Source organism: Alligator sinensis, unplaced genomic scaffold (assembly GCF_000455745.1).
Source record: "Alligator sinensis unplaced genomic scaffold, ASM45574v1 scaffold777_1, whole genome shotgun sequence".
Lineage (NCBI taxonomy): Eukaryota > Metazoa > Chordata > Crocodylia > Alligatoridae > Alligator > Alligator sinensis.
This window is the reverse complement of record NW_005841882.1, coordinates 4283062-4304379: the sequence shown is the minus strand read 5'-3', so window position 1 is coordinate 4304379 and position 21318 is coordinate 4283062. Positions and strand designations below refer to the sequence as shown.

The window sequence follows — 21318 nt, the reverse complement described above, 5'->3', positions numbered from 1 at the left end:
GGAGATCAACTTTCTATTCCATTGTATTATATGTCTGAGACAATCATGTGACCAAGCTTACAGTTAATACATGACAAAGACTACAGCTACATAACTGATACCGCATACAATGAAGGGTTGATGTAACCACATTTTTGTTAATTGTGTGAAAAGTCAGGAACATGAAGCAAAGCAGGTTTCAGAAAGTTTCATGTTAAAGTGAAATGTAATAATATACCTGAATTACATATTGACATTAAAAACCAGTCAACTTTAAAAATCCATTATTTAAGAAAAATCTATTATTCTGCTTTCAAGCTTAACTTTCTCGTAGCTGCCCAGCTTGGTGCTTAATATATTTAAATAGCTCTAAGCTCTCATATAACAGAATCAAAGTATTAGCCTCTTCCTATTATGCAGTCTTCTCACTGACTTCAATATGCCCCCACTAACTACGTGGAACTCAGTCAATTTTAATATGAACTTCTTCAATACGCTAAATAGCATATAATGTATTCGTATCATGGAGGTAAGTTATGTATGGTGTAAAAGAAATATATAATTTAGAGAATGCATGAGTGGTACACCATGCATGCTCAAGAAATATTTGACACATTACATTTAAGGTGTAAACAGTTATACAAGTCTAAGTATCAAAAGGGATGAACTGGGGCAAGAAGAGACTCCCAGTGGAGTCTATTGCTTTACATCCTCTGGGAGGAAGAGGAGCTGTGTTTTGAAGAGTCAACATCAGTGCTTAAAATGCTTCCCTTTGCAAGCATTAGCAAATATTTCCTTCTATAGAATATTTATTGCATTTACAAACATTAAATGATGCATTCAGTTGTCCTTTGAAGAATTATTGTGCTAAATTTGGAGATTAAATACAATAATTAACGGACAAAGCAGAGATTTTAACATGACATCGTTTCGTACAGCTATCTTGAATGAGGAGCAGCAGGCCAAGGCAATATTTCTCAATTAGCTGAAAATAGATTAGTAAGAAGAGAGTGGGAAAATTTCTGAAGTGTATGAGTCTATATGTCCCTGATGAATTTATTATGAACGTGAACATCAGTTGATTAAAATCAACTATCAAAGTAGCACCTACATCAGAGTAGCATTAACTATCAGAGCACCTGCACTAATATTAAAAATCAACCAGATAAGGCATTACATTTAATAGGGTCCCTTTTATATTTTAGACACTGCTGCTTTAAAAGGAGCAGGAATAGAAAACTTGGCTAAAAGGAGAAAACAGGAAGAAAGGGCTCTTTAGAGGAAAGTTTCAGAAAGCAACTGTCTTGGTATATTTTGCAGTGCTCCATAGCAAATCAAACCAGAAACAAATGATTTGTGGATGGCTGAAATTCTATCCCAACAGGCCAGCTGATTCAGATGTCTCAGGGATATATCATCCTGAATCAGTTTTATGATGGCCATATTACTATATGTTTGTTGTAGTTTCAAGTAATATCCAGAGGCAAATCAGGGAAGATTATGCTAGAAAGTTTCACCACATCCCCGGTCATGGACAAAACTGTTGTATTACTGGAAAGAAGGAGAACTGGCCTGAATTGGTTGGTTGTTTGAGAATGACTTTGTTCCTGCAGAAAAATGAAATGCTGGAGATAACTGCACCAAAACCAGTCACAGCCAAGGGAGGTTTTAGATGTTTCCATTTGTGACTAAGAGCATATAATCTCTTGGGTTAGAGCATCCTTTGATTTAGACAGGAGGCACTATTACATGTGCTCCACGGATGGGGTTGGGGCTTTAATTAGAGCAGTTCTGAGAGCGTATCTATTTAAAGCACTGCAGTGTCTCATGTATTAGCATCCCCTCACTTCACAATGGTGGCAGGGACACTTGAGCTAAAGTATGTTCAACGAGCTTTAGTTCAAGTACTCCTGACACCATTTTTAAGTGTGGGGATGCTAATACATGAAATGTGAAGGCTGGCTAGTGCATGGTAATTACCACACTCCAGCAGACTTGATTAATTGAGTTTGCTCTGATATGCTGTAATTGCAGCATGTTGGAGCAACCCTGAAGCATATCTAGAAGCACCAGGAGCTGTATCTTGTTGGAAAGAGATTTCATAGACCTTTGGGCTGGAAGGGACCCCAAGGAGAGGCCTCAGCTCCCTAGGAGCCTCAACACATGTCAAGCCCCTAAAAGGCCTGAGGCATCAGACATACCACAGTAACAAATGCCAGGTAGTGCAGTTGTAACCCCAGATTTAGCTAGTATTATCTCTTAACATTTCAGTTGGATGTATATTCAGCTATATTTTTTAAATGTTTAACAGTGCTAACTGAACATAAATTGGCTTTCTTCTGCAGGTTTGACAATCTTGTTCCAGTTTTGAGATCAGTAGAGACAATCCAGTTCTTCTCAGCTTCCCCAACTGATCTCTGAAACACATTATAGGAAAGATAAGTCATTGGGTAGGTAGAAATCAGATTGTGTACCTGGCCTTAAAGACAATGGCTAGAAATTTAAATATAAGGATCTGTGGATGAAAATTTTTTAAAAACAGATTGTCCATGGTCAGAGAAAAGGGTAACAGATTTTTGTGGCTTTGTTTTGGACACACTGGTAGTGCCTGGTAAACCCAACTGGCATTTTGGGAGATTAGACTGGAGGAGATTGCAAGAGTCAAGGGGAAACATCAGGACCTGGCCAAGGACCTGTGTTGATGCAGGCGTATGGATGGAGATTAGACACAACTAGCTCCAGGAGACATAGAATTGTAGAACTGGAAAGGACCTGTAAGTTCATCAAGTCTGGTCCCGTGCCATAGGCAGGAAGTTATTGGGCTCAGACAAGCTCTAGAAGGTTCCTGCCCAGCCTCCTCTTGAACACCTCCAAGGATGGTGACTGCACCACCTCTGCTGGGAGTGTTCCAGATTCTGGTGGCCCTTACAGAGAAGAAGTGTTTCCTTATATCTAGCCTGAATATACCTTTGTAAGCTTATCCATTGGTCCTCATCCTCCCTTGAGTGCCTTCCTGAAGAGTTGCTCACCTAGATCCTGGTGTTCACTCCTGATGTACTTGTAGGCAGCTATCAAGTCACCCCTCAGCCTTCTCTTACTCAGACTGAACAGGCCCAATTCCCAGAGTCTCTCCTTGTATGGTCTATCCTCCATGCCCTTGATCATGCGGGTGGCCCTTCTTTGTACCTTCTCAAGCTTATCCATGTCCTTCTTGAAGTGCAGTGCCCAAAACTGGACACAGTACTTCAGCTGAGGCTTCCCTAGTGCAAAATAGAGAAAGAGGAGCAGTACCCTGGATCTATTTGGCGCACATCGGCTGATGCATGCCAGAGTTCCATATGCTTTCCTAGCAGCCTCATCGCGCTGCAGGCTCATATTCATCTTCCAGTCAATCATGACCCCTAGGTCTCCTTCAGAGGCTGTGCCAGCCAGTAGACCATCACCCACTGTGTAGTTGTGGTGAGGGTTCTTACTACCCAGATGGCGGACTTTGCACTTATCTCTGTTTAAAATAAGTTTCATCTGATTCCGTTCTGCCCATGAGTCTAGTCTGTCTAGGTCCTTCTGGATCCTGACCCTATCCTCCAGTGTGCCTGCATTTCCCCACAGCTTGGTATCATCTGCAAACTTAATAATTGAACTTTCTACCCCCTCATCCAAGTCATTAATGAATATATTAAATAGCATGGGTCCAAGCACTGATCCCTGGGGGACACCACTGGAGACGACCTTCTAGGATGAGGCCATCCCATCAATTACCACCCTCTGGGAGCAGCCTATAAGCCAACTGTCCACCCACCTCACTAGACTGGTCAAGTTCAACACCCTTGAGTTTGTTTGAGAGAATCCCATGGGAAACAGAATCAAAGGCTTTACTGAAGTCTAAGTAAATCACATCCACCTCATGTCCCTTGTCCACATGACCAGTTACCTGGTCGTAGAAGGACACAAGGTTTGTCAGGCATGATCTAACCTTGACAAAGCAATGCTGATTACTTCTTAACACTTCAACCATTTCCACCTTGCAAGTAATGGCCTCCTTAATACATTTTTCAAAGATTTTACCCGGGACCGAGATCAGACTGATCGGCCTGTAGTTTGTAGGGTCATCTCTCTTTCCTTCCTTGAAGATGGGCACCACACTGGTCTTCTTTCAGTCATCCAGGACCACTCCTGAGTTCCATGACTCTTCAAACAGCTTGGCCAGTGGTGCTGCTATTAGCTCAGCCAGTTCTTTCAGGATGCAGGTCGTTGGGCCCAGAAGACTTGAAGACATCCAGGTGCTGCAGGAGATCCTTCATCTGTTCAGGACTGATTTCGTTTAGCTTGTTGTCTTCCCCATGTTCCCTGGGTCTCTGGTCAAGTGAACAGCCCCTGTTTGATTTCAGGAATATCAACATAAAGTATACGTTTAGGAGCTTGGCTTTTTCACAGGCACCAATTGTGGGCTACCCCTGAGCATTCAGTAGGGGACCCAGAGAGGAGCCAGACTTTTTCTTGCTCCCTATGTATCTGTAGAAGGACTTTTTGTCTTTTATTCCAGTTGCGAGCTTGATTTCCATGCCTGCCTTGATTTTCCGTGTCTCGCATCTGCAGGCCCTGGCAATACAGGTGTATTCCTCTCTGGTTGCCGAGTCATTCTTCCATTGTTTATATGCTTCTTTTTCAAAAGCTCTCTAGTATTCCTGTTGAGCCAAATGGGTCTACTGGCTCCTTTCCTGTTTTCTGCCTGCATAGGGATGGCCTGTTTCTGGGCCGTGAGAACTGCCTCCTTAAGGAAGCTCCACCGTTCCTGAAATCCCAAGTTGTCCAGTTGCTGGTTGCAAAGGGCTTCTCCAACTAGTCTCTTGAGTTTGCCAAAATCTGCCTTCTTGAAGTCCGGGACTTCTGTTCTGCTGTCCGATTTCCCAGTCTTACGGTGGATGGTGAACCTAACCAGGTTGTGATCACTGTCTCCCAGAGTACCACCAATCCTTAGGTCACCTATGATGTCATCACCTTTGGCCAGCACTAGATCCAGAGTGGCCTTACCCCTGGTAGGTCTTTCCACAACCTGTGTCAGAAACAGGTCATCTGTTGTTGCCCAGAAGTTAGCTAACCTGCCGAAGGTGGCCGTGTGATCCTCCCAACAGATGTCAGGGTAGTTAAAGTCGCCCATGAGAATCATGTCTCTAGTGCTAGCTGCCTCAGTCAGTTCTCGGGAGAATGCCTGATCACTCTCCTCTTCTTGGGAGGGAGGTCTGTAGTAGATGCCCACCATTAGGTCTCCCTCTCCTGACCCTCCTTGTATCCTGACCCAGAAGGTCTCAAGAGACCCTTCCCTGCTGTCAAATGTGATCTGCAGGAGCGGTATTGCTTTTTCACATAGAGGGATACACCTCCCTTCTTCTAACATAGTTAGAAATGGGATTGCTGTAGGGGATGGAGTGAGAAGAGTGGATGATCATACCGAGGTATAAGCATGCTGGCCAGGAGGACACAAGAGTTGTAAAATTGACTGACAGAGAAGGAAAGGCAAAGAGAAATCACAAAAGTGGCTGGGGAGGTCAAGTTTTACCATGTTAGGTCTGAGTTGTTGGTGAAAGGAAACAGGGTGTTAGTGTCCATAGGGATTGCAAACCTGAACGGAGTATGATAGATCAAGGGCAGAACACTGAGATCTGTGGTTGCTGGCAAGAATTTTAGACTGGGAAATGAAAAGAGGGGCAAAGTTTAAGGTTTGAGTGATGCTAACAAAGGGGTGGAAGAAGAGGGAGGCTTATAGGAGCTAATGAAGGAACTATTGCACAGGAAGAGAAGAGCAGCGAGTCTGTGCAGGCTAGTAGAGAGAGTTCTGGAGGGAGAGAGCAATTAACCATACTGCTTGATTTATTGGATCTTATTCACAGTCTCAGAGATCTAAGGTTAAAAATGTAAATGGCAAATGAATGGGAATCAATCAAGGACACTCAGGCACATCAGACCTATTGGAAAAAAGTAAGAGGTATATTTCCAGCCAAAGTGGTAGTGGGACAAAAGTGGGTTTTATAGTTGATCAGCTAAGGTTGGGAAGTGCTAAGGAGAAAAAGAATCCACTAATAAATGAGAAGTGACGTGACTGATTCAAGTAGGACATAGTGCTGGGAAGAATGGAAGAGGCAATGTCATATGACCCAGGCTGACTATGCAGGCAGGAGCAGAGACAAGCGATTTTGAAGGTGACATCAGAAAGTTCAAACTTACTATGGTTGGAACAGGGTATTTTCTTGGATGTATTCAGGAAGTGGGCAATGCAGTAAACACTGGTAAAAGAAGATTATGGGAGGGGCAGTGTTTTAGATGGGCTACCATGTGATATTGGGGAAGTGGGAAGAGGAGGTTGAGGCTGCATGCAAGTCGTAGCAGTGGATACAAAGAGGAAAGACAAAAGTGTACTGGAGAGAGAAACAGCAAGTTTTAGACATAGCCTGTACATGTGTGAAGAGGCAGTAGCAGAGGTGAATATGTTGCCCAGGGTGACATACGTTTGTGGTGATATCAAGGGTAAGAGCTAATACCGTAGCTTTTGTCTGAGACGCTATTGCAGTGGAACTGCATGCAGTCAGTTTTCTTGACCATGACTGTGGAAAAATAATAGAAGAATCATCAGTGGGACCTCCAGGAATAAATAGTTGAAAGACAGACAAAAATTGGAATTAGACTAAAGGAGACGAAGCTGGAGCAGCCAGGCAGCTTAGGGTGCAGACACACACAGCAGATTGTGTGCGGTGGGAGAGTTGGGGGGGGGTGTTTGCACCCAGCCTTTGTGTAGCCACATGGCTGGGGGCATTTTCACTTTTCTCTTGCCCTTCTCTCCTAAATATGAGTTCAGTAAAGTTCAGTAGCCTGCACCTGGTTGAATTCTGCAGTGTGATGCCTGACTTGGAGTGCCTGAGGGTGGGAGGTGTCAGAATGCCTGGGCCCATGTTGTTGGATGTACAGATAGAGCGAGAATCAGGAGGGCCAAGAAGTACAGGATGTGGAGGAGCAGTAAAAATCAGTGAAACTGAAAATAGCTGAGATATCCAGCAAGCAGCTGGGGCAGTCATAGCCACTGCTGAATTGGCTGTTGGCTATTGGTTTTGGCTGAGTAGCCAAAAGCTGCTACCAATTTGGCAGTGTCTGTGGAAGGGCTACTATAATAGCTTTTGCCTGAGGAGCCATTGAGTTGGCTGAGAGCAGGTAAGCTGCTACATGCAGTCAGATTTCTTGGCCATGACTGGAAAAAAATTCTATTTTTTCTGCATTCTGTCTTCACAAAACAAAGTATGTGCTTTATTTGGGGGTTTGTGGGATGTGAGAATATAGAGCATCTACTGAATTTTCTTTACAGACTGTTTGAAAAATCAGGATCCAAGGGGGAGGCTTTGGAAGAACAAGTGAGATCCACCCTGATTTTCTGAGCAAGAAGAGTGACACTGGCAGAGATCATCTTATACAAAGCTGAAAGGAAAATGTGAATTTGATAACTATCTTATTAACACCTTGTTTTTGAAAGGCAGAATAATTTTTTTTTTTTTCCTTGTAGTAAGTAACTGAATAACAGCAGCTGGGGAGCCAAGTCTGCTCATTGTTCTGCTCTCTGTGGATCCCTCAGACTTACTTTTGCCTAGCAAAAGCATAAGTGGCAGAAACAGCTGTTGCTATACTTCCTGACTTATAATATGCACTCAAATTTCCAGCAGTTGTTTTTTGGAAAATAAAACAAGGTGTGTGTTGTATGTGATACAATGTGATAGAAGCACAAGCAATAAACACCATCTATTTATTTAAAAAAGTAATGTTGCCAGATGGACTCAAATACTTTGTGTTAATTTTTTTCTATAATGAAAAAATATAGATGAGGGGAGACGCAACAGCTGTTATATGCTTGAATTTCAGCACAACCTCACAACATTTTATTTAAGAAATTAATTCTTAATTTAATTCAAATTGGTTTAGATAAAATCCATTAAAACTGAGTGCTCTTGAAAAGGCCACTAAGAGAGAGCAACAAAAAAGGAGAATTCATCAAGTCATGGGCAACACCTAGTGTTCTTATTCAACAGTTCAGAGATATCTGAAGGGACAGAGAAGTATTAGTTAATGAATGTAGCTATAAATAAATGGAAGTAATCAAGAAATAGAAATAGCAGCTTTGATACCAGAATAAATTCTCCTTGTGTTTTTTTCCTTTCTTACAGACAGGTGTTTTGAGCAGTGGAAGTAGGAATTTGGACCTACAAAACATTGTGATGGGGGACATTGTTGCAGGGAAGGAGTGATACTCTAGATAATCTAAGACAGTTTCCACTCCTAACTCCAATGATGCCACAAAGCAGCAGTTCCCAACCTGGTGGCCCATGAAGCCAAGGTCTGAAACCCACAGGTGGTCTACAGATTGTACTGGGCCCTATGCTACAAAGGTGGTGCTCTCCTTAACTGCAGCAGAATACATTTCCCTGCTCTGGCTGCATATCATGAGGTGTCAGATACATTCTGTGACATGTAAGAAGACCACCATTGTAAATGGGTGAACAGAAGACACTTCTGCTAGCACAGAGACAACCCTGCCGCCCCTCTCCCCACAGGTGGAGTATATGGGGGACATTTTGGGGGAAGAGCATAATGGTTTTTGAACAATTCTGGGGGATGATGATGATCTGTTGATCCAAATATTTGGAAACCACTACTATAAAGTGCTGATATTTTAAAATTATGTTCATTATCACTGCAAACTCTTACTAATTTTTTACACTCAAGATCTTCCTGCAGTTTTGTCAGTGATCACTGGGCCTGTCAGCCAGCCCCACAGGTTCAAAGGAATGAACATGCCAGAGTCCGAGCTGAAGCAACTCTTGCTTCTGATTTGTTCACTGTAGTGCCAGAGGTGAGTCTTAGTTTACCACTTTCTCTTTATCAACCGTTTTGTTACGTTGCGTTGGGGGAGGGTGGGGAAGGCAAGGTCTATTTTAGGATTAGGTCCCACTCTGCAGAAACACAGGGCATCACTTTCATTTTGTAGCAGCTGGAGCTGAACTGTGAAGTTTGTGATTTATTTCTATAGAAACCTCCAACAAGTTTTAGAGGCGGCACAGATTTAAAATGAACCATTGTGTATTTAATTGAAGCCAACCTGGGTTGTTACCAAACTGTTCCTGTAACTCCTGCCTTGCTTTCTCAGCTGTTAGCAGAGCAAATAACCAGCCTGTAAATATTCTCTTCTACAGACAATTTATTCCCCAAACTATAAGTCATTATCATGTTATGGGCATGGCCCTACATAGGAAAAGTTAATTAGCACACCTTAACTCTTTGAAACTTCTCAGAGCTGTAGGCTCTCAGTAGGGTAACAAAAAAAAGAACAAGAAAAAGAGAGAGAAATACGATGAATAGCAATGGTGTGTACAGGATGAAGTTGATGTTCCACCAGGCTGCCTTGAGTAGCTATCCTATGTTTCTATAAATGCAGGTTTTTCTTCAATGGCTCAGTGGTTTCAGATTGTTTTAAACACCAAAATTTGGGGGGAGGTGAGCACGCTAGCAGGGAGAGAGAAATTGCAGAAGGATCTGGATAGGTTACAGGGGTGGGCAGACAGGAACAGGATGCGTTTCAATACGGACAAGTGCAGGGTGCTGCACTTGGGTAGTAGGAACCAGCAGCACACTTATATGATGGGGAACTCCCTACTTGAGAGCACGGAGGCGGAAAGGGATCTTGGTGTCATTATTGACTCCAAGATGAACATGGGCCGACAATGCGAGGTCATGGTTGGCAGGGCTAACCGGACCTTGTCGTGCATCCACAGGTGCATCTCGAGTAGAGCCAGGGAGGTGATCCTCCCCCTTTATGGGCCGCTGGGCAGGCCGCAGCTGGAGTATTGTGTCCAGTTCTGTGCGCCCCATTTCAAGAGGGATGTGGACAACATGGAGAGGGTCCAGAGGAGGGCCACCCGCATGATCCGGGGACAACAGGGCAGACCCTACAGTGAGAGACTGCGGGACTTGAACGTATTCAGCCTCCACAAGAGAAGGCTGAGGGGGGACCTGGTGACCGTCTATAAACTCACTAGGGGGAACCAGAAGGGTTTGGGGGAGACGCTGTTTCCCCTAGCCCCTGCTGGCATAACAAGGAGTAATGGGCACAAGTTGATGGAGAGGAGGTACAGATTGGACATCCGAAAAAACTACTTCACAGTTAGGGCGGCTAGGAGCTGGAACCAACTTCCAAGGGAGGTGGTGCTGGCCCCTACCCTGGGGATCTTTAAGAAGAGGCTGGATACTTACCTGGCTGGACTCATTTGAGTCCCGTTTTTGTTTTTAGGGTGAGTGGTTTTTGGGTTGTTCTCCCGCCCTGGCGGGGGGTCGGGCTAGAAGATCTATTAGGTCCCTTCCGACCCTGAAACTATGAAACTATGAAACATCAGGACATTTTTTTAGGAAGATGGAGATTTCTATCAAACAGATCTGGCCAGACCCCAGATTTTTTCTATTCATCTAGAGCGATGACAGTACTGAATGCATAGCTGTGAGCGTGAAAGCAGTTTTCACCTCTGCATTTTTAGTTTCTGTTCAATCCCTTGTCTTTTTAGTCAGTATAATAAAAGTGCTGCAGTAAGCAGGGTCAAGTAGGATATGACAGTGAGAAACGTGAAAATGAGACTATAGGCTGTGATTATGGGCTCTAATGTGTGATGAATCCTTTCTAATCACATGATATGAACTAATGTCACCATTTATTATGAAACAACAAAGTGTCCAGCTACAGGAGGAATGAAATGGATGACAACTGCATTTTTAAATGTTTTGTTTAAGCAACTACAGTGCGGTCATTATAGACAACTAGGAAAAAATAAAGTTAAAATAACTGCAAGAGTTTTTAGCCCATTTCGTTGTCAGACTAGTAAATGTTTTCAGTAGAGTGTAAATTCCATATTCTTTACAATCTTGCTTAGTGCATAGATCATCATGTTGTTATTGGTAGTAAGAGGCTAACACTGAACTTGGCTGTTAAGATAAAAGTACCTCACAATATGTTTGAATTATTAGTGAACTCCAAGATTCAATCTTGTTTTAAATTTTAAAAAGCCACAAAAAATAACTGTGTTTATTTTTTCTGTCTTGGCTTATTTGTAATTGCCAATGAGCTAGCATTGTGGTATGTTTCACAACATTTTTCAGGTGATGAGATAATCAGAAGATGATTGTTTCTCAAGGAAAAGTCCACAGTGAGGCATTCCAATATTTTGCTGTAACTCAGAAATTGCAATTAGTGTCCAACACAGCTTGGTATCCAGCACAGGTTCTGGTCCATGACTGACATCAGTGGGCCTTGGTTTAAGTGTAAGGATCCAGCTCTATGTATCAGATGACAAGACGATAATGATCCATCTCAAAACTCAGTCAAGGCCAAAATCACAATGTGGTACATGGAGGAAAATCCCTAGAGCCATGCATGGAACTGTTGGGGTCTGTGGGGCACCACAAAAGTGGTGAAGTCTGCCCACTTCCTGTTTTCTTAGTCATCATGGACATCAACACCATTCTGTCTGTCCCTCAAGCCTGTAACCTAGACATTGTCTTTGACTCAGACAACTCCCTGGGTCCTTGCATCTCAGTTATGTAAAGGTCTTGCAAATTCTTTTTATGTGATGTCTGAATTATTGCAACATGCTTTCCTCTGGACTAAATAAGTGCAGCCTTGTCCCACTGATACCCATTTAGACTGCTGCTCCAAAGATCACTTTCCTAGCCCATCACCTTGACCATATCACCGTTCTCTAAGTCCCCCCTCTACTGGTTCTTCCTTTTTTGGTCACATCAAGCATAATCTTGTCCTCATTCAAAGCTCTTCACACTCTGTCCCCATGCCACCTATCATTCAGTGCTCAGCAATTGGCTGTTACCCCTCAGTGATCAATAGTGCCAGATTCCTTTACCAACTTCTTAAATTTTCAGACAAACATATTCATGTTTCCTCTCATGCTTCCCATCCTGCTTGGGAGAAGCTCTCCATAAACATCTGCAAAGCTGCCTTATTCACTGCTTTCAAATCCCTTCTTCAAAGACTCCTTTGCTATGATGCCTACAAAATACTTGACAACGGTTAGGCTGCCACCAGGCAATGACGGCTGCCTGCCATGCTGAGGAATGCTTCCATTAAATTAGGCTGCTGAGGGAGTTGCCCAAGTATGTTTGTCTTTCTGGCTGTAATTGTTGTGGTAGTGATCTTTGTAGAGATCAGCAGAAAAGAAGAAAGTGGATTTACAGTCACTTTGTGATGGGCACGAGGAGAATAATGAGAGGAGAGTAATGCGTTAATGTTAGGAATAAAACAAGTTGTAATTGACATCCAGGAAACCCCTGACAGGGAGATCTTTTAGGCTGTAGAATAATCTTTGAAGGGAATTATTGGGCATAAGAAAATGCATTGTAGAAAGACACCCTGCTTGGCAGGGGGATGGAATACATGGCCTGAACTCTCTTATTTGGCTAAGAACAGTTGCTTTAAAGCATCACACCTATTCCAGACACAATTATTGTATTTCAGGGTTTGCTTTAGAATTTAATAAAGTTTCTGAAGAGTGTGACTGTATAGCCTAGCTTTGGCCCTCTCCTTATATAAAATGTCACCTAATCTGTTGAAGAATTACGCCTTAAAAACTGGATGTAAAGCTCCACCAGCGTGAATTATACCAGTTTAGATATTGTCTGTCCACTTTCGTCCTGGGGTATCCATTTGTTCAAGGCAAACAGATTATACCTGTTTCTGTGGCATATAATGGTAAGGCACTATAATAGTGCCTAATGCATATAGCTACTGCAGCATGGCCGATCGTCTCCCTGTTCCTGATCCTGGTGTAATTTACATCAGTGTATACAACTGATATAAAGCCCATTGGGTTATATGATCTTCTGTCCATACCTGAGTGAAATAAATAGAAGAGTTTTCAATGATGAGTGAAGGCCATCATTCACTGCTCTTTTTTTTTTTTTTGTGCTACTACACCTTTTAGTAAATTCCACCTTTTTTTGTTGTTCAACAATGTGTTTGTTGAATAGGCTTTGCCATTCTGTACTAGCTGTATGCCTTGAAAACCCTTGATTGGCTGGATAATTGCCAAAGTAATCAAAGCAACTTTGCAATTTTTAAAATACTTTTTGGTTGCATAATGGCCAAATTGATTGAATTAATTTGGGAATTTAAATACATTATTCATGCATCTCTAGTAAAAACTTGATTATAATCCTCCTCATTTACATGCATTCCCAGGTTTCATCACTTTGGCACTGTCATTGGGCATGTTTTGATTCATAGCTTTGTTAGCTGAGGAACCACCCAAATCACATCACACTGCTGCTTACAGTTGGTGCCAATAGCAGAAGTGATCAGTCCAACAGACAGAGAGGCCCAGATTCATCAGTCTGTTCCTAATTGTTCAAGCATTTGGCATGCACTTAAGTGCCAGGGACCTCGGTGTGTTTTGCTGAATATGGATAGACTTAAGCACAAGCTTAAATGGAGAACAAGGTGAATAAGATCAAAACTCAGGTGCAATTTTTTTAAGAGAAACCAGAAGAAAATTAGTGTGCGATTCTGTAAACACATATACAAAGAGTGTTACTTATACAAGTTTACCTATTACTCTGTTATGTGAGAGATTAGGCATGTAGCAGCGTTTATAACATTGGCCCCTAAAGCAGTAACTTTTAAAGGCTTTTCCATCATATGAGTATGTAGTCCAATCCAAAGTATCCTTTATAACCCTCATCTAATGAGGGATCGGATGAAGGTGCTCCAAAGTGAAGCACCTTAGGGAACTTCTGTTCCCTAGGGTCAATTTGTCAGTGCAATTGGGGTTGGGCTGATGCGGCCCCCGGTGCTGTCTGCAGGAAGGGAAGGGGGAAAAGAGAGGGGAAGGGAGCTTTAGGCTTGGGTTTGCCCAGCTGACTGGGGGGGTGGATTGGAGCCTCTCCACCTCATGCCCTTCCCCCCTTCTTCAGCTCAGGCCAGGAAAACCCCAACCTGCAGCTCCCTCCCTGCAGACAGCACCAGAGCTGGGGGAACGGGGCTCAGCCCCAATCGCCAGAAAGGCAGATAGGCTCAATTTCTGCCCCTCTCCCCTCTGACACAGCAGGTGAATGTTGGTTCAGTTGGAGGGGGTCAGTTGCTCTAACTCATGGCACTTTATGCAAAGCACAGTTAGAGCAGGGACCTGAATAGCTGTCAGCACCCTTAATGTTTTATTGTTGCCAGCTTTGGCCATTTTCAAGGGGCCTAGGCCAAGCTGCAGACATGTGGCTAAGCAGAATGCCCCAAAGCCTGTTTCTGAATGACCACAGCATGAGCCTTTGCAGATGTGACAACTAGCTTAGCCAGCAAAGTAGAGGAAGCCATCCATGTCTTGTAGACCCCAGGTTTGCTTTGCTTTGCTTTGCTTTGTTGTTGTGGCAAATTTATTGTCAGGCATGCACAGTTGAGGCCTGATTTAGAAAGACCTGGAAGGAGTGAACTTTTAAACTCCTGACCTATTTTCTTGTAAGTGAGCATGTGCAGTTGGTGATTGAGTTCTGGTGGGAAAGATGGTGTGATTGACAGGTGGGCGAGGCAACAGGCATGAAGTAAAAATGAAAAAATGAGTGAGGTCCTTCCCCTGACTTTTGAACCAGATTTATATTCCTTCAGCTTTACTCAGTAAGTTCTCCTAGTGTGGGCAATTACAGTACTAAACTGATCCAGACATAATTAGAGACCACTGTAATTCAGGCTTAAAGGGATTTCAGAGAAAAGCCTGAAATTTAGCATTTCTCCTGAAGCCCTGGAAAACTGCAATTTGCTTGGAAATGGCCTGAAATAACAGGAGGGGGGAGAGGGAGGGTGGAGAAAAAAGTAAGAAAAGTAAAAAACAAAAAAACCCAACCCCCCCCACAAAAAAAACCAACCAAAAAACCAAAAACTTCCCTGAATGCAGAGAAGAAAGGCAGCAGAGCCCCAGAAACACTGTGGAAGCCCCACGAATTTCCAGGGACAGCCTAGTGCAGGCTGAGCCAATCAATCAGGTTGTTCAATTCTCCTCTTTGGTGGGGAGTTTAAAAGCCCTGCAGAAGAGGTAAATACCCCCTGCCTTAGTGGTTGCAAGCATAGGTATTCCAGGTGCCTGCCCCCACAGCTGGGCATGGGCACAGGGTGCCCTTGCTGCAGGGGTGTCCACCCTCCTGCAAGGCTCTCCTGAGCCCTGTTTTGTTTTGAATTTCCCCTTCCCCTTCTCTGCTTTCCCAGTGAGAGGCATGGGAGAGCCCACCCTGAACAATGTCTGAAATCAGCTCCATGGAGTCCCCCCACCCCCCTGCTGGGGCCTGAATTACAGTGGTCCTTAGCCACAATCTTCATAAGCCTGGCCTATTGTAAAACACAGAATAGAGCCTCTCTGAGCAGTCTCTTCAATTATTTCATGGTCTTGGGCAGAAATCTTGGGATTGTCATACTTCTACAGCCCTAAGTCCAACATCTTCTACTGAAAGGGACAGCCTGTGAGGGGTTAATTGACTCCCATCATGCTGTTGATCCCCCATCACTGCCTGCTGCAGGAGCTGGGGTGTCCGGGCTCCCCCTCCCTTCTCCAGCTTCCATTTCCTCCCCTTGCCTCAGGGGCAGCATGGCACAGCACAGTGTAGACTTCAGGGCTGGAAAAGCCTGCAGCCTGGGCAGGACAGTGCCTGGGAGCATGCTGCCAGGGAGCTGGAGCTGGGGGCTAGGGCACTGCCCACGTGGTGCAGTGCAGCAGCAGGATGCTTGCGTGGTGTGAAGCCCAGGGGGGTCCATGCCCCCACTGATGTGGCCTGTGCAACATGTGGCCTCCTAGCCATGGAGTAGTTGGACAGCCTCATTTTACAGGCCCAGTTAAGACTTTCCTGTGTTTTCACTGGATTGCCATAAAGTATTAGTTCCCATGGGTGCATCTAGGGTTCTAAAAAGGGAATGCAGATAGTGTGGTGCATCATCATGTGTAATTTGACACACACGTTTCCAGTTAAAGAGAAACTGGAAGCTTTACTAATATGCCAGGGACCTGGAGCTATATTATTCAGTTTCAGATCAAAGCAAAAACAAATATAACTGTGTTGGAATGTGCACTAATTTAGTAGATTATATATAAAGTTTAAGAAACTAGGCAAAAAATGGTCACAGTAGTAAATAGCTATTGTTTCATTAATTCTGTAGTCATTACAGTTAAATATACAACTCTTAGGACCCCTCTACATGTGCATGGCAAGAGGCACGATTGTGGGATTGTGCATTAGATCCCATCACACCTTATTGCCAGTGAAGTGGGGGAGCCTGATCCTGGGCTTGCCCTGCACTGGCAAGAAGCAAGTTTCTACAGTTGGGAGCCTCCTCTCAGTTGAGGGGCTCCTAGCTTCAGGGGCACCCTATGGATCCCTGTGGCTGGGAGGTGCAGCTGCTGTGATCTCCCAGTCTAGGGATGAGAAATTGCAGCCACGCACTATGGCTACAGAGAGCTAGCTGGGTCCCAGAACCAGGAGGCAGGCTGCTGGGGCCCAATACCCACTGCAGGACTCAGGGTCCTGGCAGCCATGGAACTGATCATCCCTTCAATTGTGGGATTCCCAGACCTGGCTGGGCATGGTGCACCCTTGCAGCTGGGATCCCGATCAGCTGACAGGGCTCCCAGCCTTAGAGGAGACTCTGCTCCATGTGCAAATCAAAACTGGATAGCAACCAGTTAGAAAGCTAGACATTTCTGAGGTCTAACTTTATAACTGGTTGGACCTTTGTATGGTGTGATAGTTACTTTGCACTGTGAAGGGAGAAGTGCAGTGCAGGAAGGAAACTCTGAAAACCAAAATCAGTTAATACTCACTGTAGGTGTGAGGGAAAGCTCAACTGGGGCAGGGAGCATCCCATCGCAGTTCCAGAATAAGTGCTTCTTTTGCATTGGTGGTGGAAACCCAGAGCCAGCCACTTCTGGCCAGGGTTCAAATTACACTTTGACTTTTGGTGTGGTCTGCAAAAAAATTAAACCAGTTCATTGATTAACCAGTCCACCTAAGTGAAGAAGCAATCTTTTTGGAGACCCCCCCCCCCCTCCAATTTTCAAATCTTACAGGGGGGCTCTTGTCTCTTATGGGGGGGCTCAGTCCCTGTCCCCCCCGAGACCCATCCTTAATTCACACCATGCTTCTGGCCCCAGAAAGGGGCAGTCAGGGAGAGACCATGGTGTCCTAGGGAGGGGAACACAGGAGAGGTCTCTGGTCGGTGCTATCCCGTGGTGACCCACAGGTAGTGAGAGCGTGATGGCTGGCAAGAGTGGTCGGAGGACCACTGAAGAAAACACAGGAGTACAGCTCCAGGGAACTGGATTTTTTGATTCAGCAGGGACTCAATTGGTGGGGCCTAAGGTGAGAGCTGATGCTGATGGACAGCTTCGTGGGGTCAGTGCAAGCAGCACAAATTCTCTACAGTGAAGGACAGGACTTCCCATGGCATAGGTGGATGGCTTGCCCTACAGGGGATGTCGGAACTGCAGGTGAGTCTGCTAAAATTCACTGATGTGGTTTTGATGTTTTGTTTTGGAGAAATGCCAAGAGGAAAGGGATCCTGATTATAAAGCCCAACTTGCTCCAACAGAGGAAGTCAAGATTAGGAGGAATTGATTTGTGGACAGAGATGGTTTTCCTTGCAGGAGTTTCCATGTAACTTCAGACCTCAGATGTTCTCCAGAAGGTAATTATGCTCAGGCACACCATGAGGTTGGTGGTTGTCTATGAAGCTGAGAATTGATTTGAGCCAATTGACTTGCGGACCCTTAATGAATTAATTAATGTTGACCGAGTTACGGACTTTGAATAAACTAGGAGTTGATCTGAACCTGTTAAACCATGGATCTTTAGTGAATTAATTTCAGAAAGATTTCTCCCCGAGTTCAGCCCAGTAGAGGGGCACAGAGTTTAATGTCTTTATATGCGTTTATATAATCTAGCTTGGACAGCTGCATGTGTAGTCATCCCAATCACATATGAGAAGGTGACTATTCACAGCATGACATACAATTGCACAGCATGACAACCCAAATATATAACAACCAGGAGGTGGTAAGGGTGGAGTATAAGGGGAGGTGGACCCCACAAAGGAGTCCTCCAAGGGGCAGGCCAGGACTCCCATCAGCTGACATAACCAACTCCCAATGTCAAAAGATACAAAGATGTGGCAGGAGAGGGTGTAATACTGGAGATCAGCAGTGGTGGCACTGACTTCACACTGATGATGTACTCCAGCAGGACATCAGGCAGGAGTGGGCCAAGGCCATATTGCACATACTTCTGACATGCACAAGTAGCTAGTTTCAGTTAGCACAATACCTGTAATGGGAAGAGGGGACTTATTCAAATTCATAAAACAAAATCTAGTTTTCTTGAACATCTTGACAGTGCCTCCAGTACTTCACTGTCAGTCGTTTCTACACCTGAGTTAATATTACTACACCCGAGTTAAGGTTTTTTAGCTAGAGCTAAAAACAGTCTGCAGGGCTGTGAGACAGAAGAGAGAATTTACCAGGAATGGCTAAGAGATAGTAACATTGCAGAAGAAAGGCTAGTTTGGATAGTGGAATATCATGGCAATTGAAAAGGAGAGAGTTTCCTTAAAACCTATGGAATGAAGAGACATTAGCAGGAAAGGGTAGTTGATAATGGACCATGAAGTCGATTGGCTCAGCACTGCCTGAATAGAAGTGTGGCTGCCCCTCCCAGACAGTTGGCTTCAAAGTTTGGGTAGAACAGAAATCAAAGGGAGATGCAACTGCACCACTGCACCCCCTTAGTTCCTTCACTGAGTGTTCCTCAAAACTTGAAATGCATTCATTTAAGCTAAAGAGTTGGAGAATCTTCCAAACATAGAATTCTGTTCAGCTCTGGAGCAGTTTCTCAAGGAAAATGTAATAAGCCCTTTTGACAGGGAAATTTAACACTAGAAACTGTATATCACTAGAAAATGTGGCATATGGGGATATATGGGGAATAATCGTAGAGTGACGGAGGGTTAGAGGATGTAAAGTGTATGTAAGGTATGTAGAGTGTGTGAATTCCTTTCATCTCCATTTTGGAATTCTTTGATATGATCCCTCTATTTTCCTTAATAATATGGTTATTGCAGGAGGCATCAGATGACACTATTAAACACAGTCTTACAAATTCCTTTTCTTGGTGTGTAAGCATATTAGTTTTCCTAAAAATGTTAGTAATTATTGTTCTGTTGCTCCGGATTGTCTATGGGAAGCTGTGGTAAGCATCGTGAATGTTTGCTCTCTGTTAATCACTCTATAAGAGCCTATTCTTAAGACAGAGGTGCTTCCTGGGAATTTGACTCTATAGTGCAGTAGTTCTTAACCTTTTTAGACTCAGTGCAGCCTCATTAGACTCAAGGTAGCCTTTTCACTTGTTTCTTGACTATTAAACAATAATAGAGAAATTCTTCTGTTGCAAAGAACTCAGAAAGACAATGGCACCCTGGTTGAAGATTGCTTCTCTAGTGCCTGGGATCACCTGAATGTCATTTGTGACCCCTACTGTTCCATGTATGTATAAATAAAACAAATTACATTAAGAATATACCCAGACTCTGCATCACAGATTTCTCCTATAACCAGAAAGAGACTATGCAAGATCCTGATGTCTGCTGCTACTTAGTAAGGACGACAGTATTTTTTTTAGTGTCATATTAATGCCTTAGTGCCCCAACCAACAGCAAGACCATTTTATACTTGTTTGACTACAAATGCATTGGAGGAGAGAACCAGAGTTTCAAGGTGATTGCAGTCTGAGAAGACAAGATATTGAGGAAAAGGAAATATAGTTATTCCCATTTTACACCTGAAGTTGTCTCCTGTGTGTCAGTCCAGTACCTCAACCAAAACCCCACCTTCTTTTCTGAGTAAACAGTGAGCTTCCACAGATATATTTTGTTGTCACCTACAAAAGCCAAATCAAGCACAGTATAGGTTACATGACCAGGAGGTTCATCAATGAGTGGTCAACATGGAGAATTTCTTTCCTTGGGGCATGGACAAAAATCAACAGTTTGGGTCAGGTGTTCCCCTCCAAACCTGCAACAAGAGTGAAGCTTCACAGGAAATTTGACATATTTATTCTTGTGTAGTTCTCTCTTTTTTTCTCTCCTCCAAAGACAAGATTGCCAAGGATTTAAAAGCCAGTGGATTCTCTAGGTAGCTAATGGAACCTGCCTTGGCTCTTCTAAGTTGAGATCATTTATATTGACACTGTGTTCTCAGAATGAAAGAACCCCTCATTGATGCCTTACTTTGGATGCGAAGTGGTCCTGGACAAACTTACGAAGATTCTGATATATCCAGGGGGACTACACATTTCTCTTGCAGGGGGGTAAACTTAATAATCTCATCAAAAGGTCTTTTTTACCTCTAAGATGTGTGACTCATGCATGCAGATATTATTGGTGTCTGGGTATACTCCAAAATATGTTTGTGGCAGGAAAGGTCTCTATAGAGGCAGCCCCCTAGAGACAAATTATGGAATCTATTTACTAGTAAATATAATGGGAATAATGAGCCAGGAAACAAGCAACAATAGTGAAGAAAACGGTTAGGAAAAGGTTACATTAGAAATGTATTGCCCAGAATGATCATAAGATCAGAGAGGCAAGGATTTCTTAGAGCGATATATTTTATTGGACCAATTGCATAGTTGGGATAGAGTTAGGTAAGCTTTTGAATGGAAGACATTCTTCATCAGGTCTGAGCAGTAAAAATCAGTACAATGAGCATGAGACCTTCATCAATTTAGTAGTGGATGGGTTGGTATTGACCTGGAAGGGTGTGGGCAGTGGGGTCCCGCAGGGCTCAGTCCTTGGACCAGTACTCTTCAATGTCTTCATCAGCGACTTGGACGAGGGAGCGAAGTGTACTCTGTCCAAGTTTGCGGATGACACAAAACTCTGGGGAGAAGTGGACACACCAGAGGGCAGGGAACAACTACAAGCAGACCTGGACAGGCTGGACATATGGGCAGAAAACAACAGAATGCAGTTCAACAAAGAGTAATGCAAAGTGCTGCACCTAGAGAGGAAAAATGTCCAGCATACCTACTGCCTAGGAAATAACCTGCTTGATGGCACGGAAGCGAAAAGGGATCTTGGAGTCCTAGATGAACATGAGTCGTCAGTATGACGAAGTCATCAGAAAAGCTAATGGCACTTTATTGTGCATCAGCAGATGCATGACGAAAAGGTCCAAGGAGGTGATACTTCCCCTCTATCGGGCGCTGGTCAGACCGCAGTTGGAATACTGC

At 43.8% G+C, this 21318-nt stretch overlaps 1 protein-coding gene across 1 annotated transcript in view; it reads right to left on the bottom strand.

The window, feature by feature from the left end:
- Positions 1 to 16886: 16886 nt before the first annotated feature.
- GJA3 (gap junction protein alpha 3) overlaps positions 16887 to 21318 on the bottom strand; it is a 60073-nt gene continuing 55641 nt past the window's right edge. The window contains exon 3 of the mRNA XM_006017649.2: positions 16887 to 17003. Coding sequence (XP_006017711.2) covers positions 16975 to 17003 — 29 coding nt within the window. The 3' untranslated portion in view covers positions 16887 to 16974. The remainder of the gene's footprint in view (positions 17004 to 21318) is intronic.